At 63.5% G+C, this 3,939-nt stretch overlaps 1 protein-coding gene across 2 annotated transcripts; it reads left to right on the forward strand.

Moving 5' to 3' along the window:
- The first annotated feature begins 635 nt into the window (after positions 1 to 635).
- Positions 636 to 3,577, forward strand: LOC309840601 (glutathione S-transferase P). 2 transcript variants are annotated; one of them, XM_082682814.1, is made up of 7 exons: positions 636 to 826; positions 1,186 to 1,221; positions 1,452 to 1,558; positions 1,648 to 1,735; positions 2,099 to 2,202; positions 3,014 to 3,121; positions 3,308 to 3,577. In XM_082682814.1, coding segments are annotated over exons 1-7 (633 nt in total). In that variant the 5' UTR covers positions 636 to 825; the 3' UTR covers positions 3,497 to 3,577. The 2 variants fall into 2 exon arrangements, with proteins under 2 accessions (XP_082538940.1, XP_082538941.1); XM_082682815.1 differs by having other exon boundaries at positions 732 to 826; positions 1,186 to 1,304.
- Positions 3,578 to 3,939: the final 362 nt, after the last annotated feature.

The following is a 3,939-nucleotide window of genomic DNA, read 5'->3' on the forward strand; positions in this document are numbered from 1 at the left end:
AGATCTTGATCAAAGGGGGTAAATGTGAAACTGAAAAAAGAAAACCTCATCTAAAATGGGGCGGAAGTGGGAGAGGAGGCTCTCACCCAGGACCAGTCTTCCTCGGCTGCCAAAAGCAATGGGAAGAGTCCCATTTTACTGGCCCAGAAGGGGGAACATAGAGATTTTCTCCTCTGTTGCCAACAGCCCGGCCAATGTCGGGCTGCCGCAACTGAGCCAAGAGCAAACCACCACCACCTCCCTCCTTCCTTCAACAGACCTTCCTTCAAAGCAGCCCCTCCTGACTTCCCCCTTTTGCTCTATAAATTAGTGTTCCTCTCGAAGCCCCCCGGCTTTGCGGCTTTACCGCAGATAACACTGCTTTGCTATTCGTGAATAAACCCATTTTGCTGGTGAGGTAACTGCCTGTTTTATGTCGAAGGTGGACAAAGGCTTTGTGCCTCTGAGGGCTGACGACCAAGCAGGGAAAGCAGCAGGATTGGGCAAACCCTAAGCTCTCTGGAAAATAAGGCAACTGGTACCCGGGCCCCCGCCAGGAAGCCCAGCACCTCCTTCAAGCGCGCCGCAGGGGCCAGGGGCTGGGAGGGCCGCCCGCGGGGCTCGGGCCGGGTAGGGGAGCGGGGAGCGGGGCTTCCGGAGCGCGGTGAGTCAGCACCGGGGCGGAGCGGGGCGGAGCGGGCCGGGGGTGGGCGGGACGACCCTTAATAAGGCTGGAGGCCTGGGCCGCGCCTGAGCTGTGCCGCCGCCCCCGCTGCTGCCGTTGCTGTCGCTCCTGTCGCCACCGCCCCCACCGCCACCGCCACCCCCGCCACCCGCGCTGCAACCAGTAAGTCCCCGCCGCCCGGGCCTCCGGGGGAGGGGGGTGGCTCCCAGGGGCCTCCGGGCGCTCCCGGCTGGAGGCCGGACCGCGGGCTCCGGGCCAGAGTGCCTGGAAGGCCCTGCAGGCCCCCGGTTCCTCCACCCCAGCGCGGGGATGGCGATCCAGGGGACTCGCGAGGCCAGCGGCGCGCGGTTGGGGCTCGCGCGCGGCGGGGGCGGGGTGGTGGGGGCGCCTCGGGCTCCTCCAGCGCACAGAGGGTCCCGGAGTGAGCCGAGCGGGAAATGGGACCCCAGGGAGGCCAGATGGGGGCTGTCTCCCTGCCGTGAGACACTGGTGTCTGACAGATTTGTCTCCCTCTGCTGCAGTGCCGCCCTACACCATTGTCTACTTTCCTGTCCGAGGTAGGCGCCCCGGGACCGGGAGCGGGGGTGGGGGGCAGAGGTTGGGCCTGCAGCCCAGGACGCCGACCCCACCCCTCCATCATGTGGGTACCAGCCGGGGCCTCCTTCCCTGTGCCCCTGAGCTCCCCAGGCTGGAGGAGCCAACCTCCTCTCCGTGGTCGGTCCCCAGGGCGCTGTGAGGCTGGGGTCCCTGCACGTGTCCCACCACCCCGTTCTCCCCTCGCCCCCAGGCCGCTGCGAGGCCATGCGCATGCTGCTGGCGGACCAGGGCCAGAGCTGGAAGGAGGAGGTGGTGACCAAGGAGACCTGGCTGCAGGGCCCGCTCAAGGCCTCCTGTGTGAGTGACCCCCCTGGAGGGGGCCGGGGCTGGGCCATTGGGGGCAGCCAAGCTCAGCATGGCTGACAGCGCTGTGCCCCTCCCCCCAGCTGTATGGGCAGCTCCCTAAGTTCCAGGACGGAGACCTCACCCTGTACCAGTCCAATGCCATCCTGCGACACCTGGGCCGCTCCCTGGGTGAGTCTCGAGGCTGCAGGTGGCCCCCGGCACGTGTGAACCAGCATCAGTCCGCGTTCCCCCTGCTCTGCTTGGTGCCTGCTCTGACCCTCTTGTGCTTAAGTCAGGTTGCCTGGTGACACCGTGGAACAACCATGGGGAGGCATGAGGAGGTTCTAGAAACTGGCCTCGGCCAACCCCAGGTTTGCCCACAGTTCTTGCGCTCTGCCACACTGCTTCTTGCTGAATTCTGTGCCCTTACTGTGCATCAGGACTGTCCCTTCTGTCCCCATCCTCCTTGCCCCTCCCTGGCTGTGCCCACAGGCAGCCGCAGTGAGTAACATGTCAGGGTCCAGTCCTGCATTTCGCTTTCCTGCTGCCCAGGGCTGTACGGGAAGGACCAGCGGGAGGCGGCCCTGCTGGACGTGGTGAATGACGGCGTGGAGGACCTGCGCTGCAAATACGTCATGCTCATCTACACCAACTACGTGAGCTCGGGCATTGGGGGCGGGGCGCCCGAGAACGAACAAAAGACCCTGCAGCCCTGGCCCACCCCTCCCTCTAAGTCGGGGTGCCCCAGGCTAGGTCAGGCTCCGTGCTGAGGACCAGGAGCTGCCCTGGCCCTCACCCTCACCGCCGTGCGATGGACCCAGTCGAGTAGCAGTCAGTGGCACGAGCTGCGAGGGCAGGAGTCCTCTAGCCAGACGTGGTTCCTGATGGCCTGGGTTGCGGAGGGCGGGGCTTCCCGGAGCAGGGGGAGGAGGGGAAGGATCTGTAGCCAGCCCCGGGGTGGGGGCGAGGGGGGCCATGCTGGCTCCTCCAGAGGCACAAAGTATGAAGTCACAGAGTACATTTGGGGACCTGGGACCAAGTTAGCAGAAGTAAGGTATATGTGTGCCTGTCAAGAGGGGGAGTGTTGGGAGTTGGCACTGGAGGGACAACAGGCCCAGGTGGGAGAACCTTGAACTGTCTGGCTGGTTGCTCCCCTGATGGCAGTAGAGGGCCACCAAGAGGTCTAAGCATGGGCTGTGTCCGCATGTGAGGCTTTTGGAGCGGTCCAGGGAGGTCGCGGTGGAGGTGGAAAGGTGGGAATGGGGTAGAGACGATTCAGTGGCTGACCTGGACGGGATGTGGCAGCAGCCCCGGGGGTGGGGAGTGAGCAGAGGAACATGGGGGGCTCCGAACTCGGTGGGGGGCAATGCCCTGAGATGGGGCACACAGGGAGGGCATCGCAGGGCGGGGCCGGGGGCTGAGGCGCGCAGGTCAGGAGCGTAACATGCTGTGGTGTCTTTCTGGCAGGAGGCAGGGAAGGAGGAGTACTTGAAGGCACTGCCAGAGTGCCTGAAGCCTTTTGAGATGCTGCTGTCCCAGAACGAGGGGGGCCAGGCCTTCATCGTGGGCAGCCAGGTGAGCATCTGGCCCTGTCCTGCCCCTCTGCACCATCCTCTGCTTCGAGGTGGAGAACAGGTGCAGAGGGAACATGCAAACCCATTACTCAGCAAAACTAGGCAGAGTCAGGGAGCGGCTCTGACTGCCTGTCCCCGATGTCCCCGATGTCCTCACCTGCTGAGTCCCTGGTCCTCTGCCCTGCAGATCTCCTTCGCTGACTACAATCTGCTGGACCTGTTGCTGATTCACCAGGTCCTGTCCCCCAGCTGCCTGGACTCCCACCCCCTGCTCTTGGCCTATGTGAAGCGCCTCAGCGCCCGGCCCAAGCTCAAGGCCTTCCTGGCCTCCCCCGAGCACGTGAACCGCCCCATCAACGGCAATGGGAAGCAGTGAGAGCTCGGGCACCCCCGTGGGAAGCCAGGGCTGCCTGCCTGCCTGCCTTTCTCCAGGACTAATAAAATTTCTAAGCGGGAAGCAGTGCTGTGAGCATCAGATTTCTTGGGGGAGGGGGCTCTCAGACCCTCAGCAGTCAGGTTGCGGGGAGAGACGGGGCAGCCTGCTAGGATGCTGGAATTCGAAAACACATTGGGATCTCTTCTTAGAGCCCTCAACCCGGACTGTTTAGTGAACTCCAGGAGTAGGAATAAAAGATCAAAAAAATAAAAAAACCTAGGAAAACTGATTTCTGCCCTGGAGGTGCCCATGGTCTAGAGGGTGGAAAGGCTCCCTTATAGAAACACGCTTTGTCGTTGGAGCAGTACTCTCCCCGCCCCGAGGCTGGCCCCCGAGAGTGGTCAGCGATGGGCAGCTGGGACAGTATCCTCATTTGGGAGTGC

The sequence above is a fragment of the Mustela nivalis genome (assembly GCF_964662115.1).
Source record: "Mustela nivalis genome assembly, chromosome: 9".
In the NCBI taxonomy this organism is placed as follows: Eukaryota; Metazoa; Chordata; class Mammalia; order Carnivora; family Mustelidae; genus Mustela; species Mustela nivalis.

Bases quoted from the DNA above. Each gene is read 5' to 3' on its own strand.
- LOC309840601 (XM_082682814.1), top strand. The intron at 1,559-1,647 runs GTGAGTGACCCC...CCCTCCCCCCAG, and splicing joins GCCCGCTCAAGGCCTCCTGT to CTGTATGGGCAGCTCCCTAA. The intron at 2,203-3,013 runs GTGAGCTCGGGC...TCTTTCTGGCAG, and splicing joins TGCTCATCTACACCAACTAC to GAGGCAGGGAAGGAGGAGTA.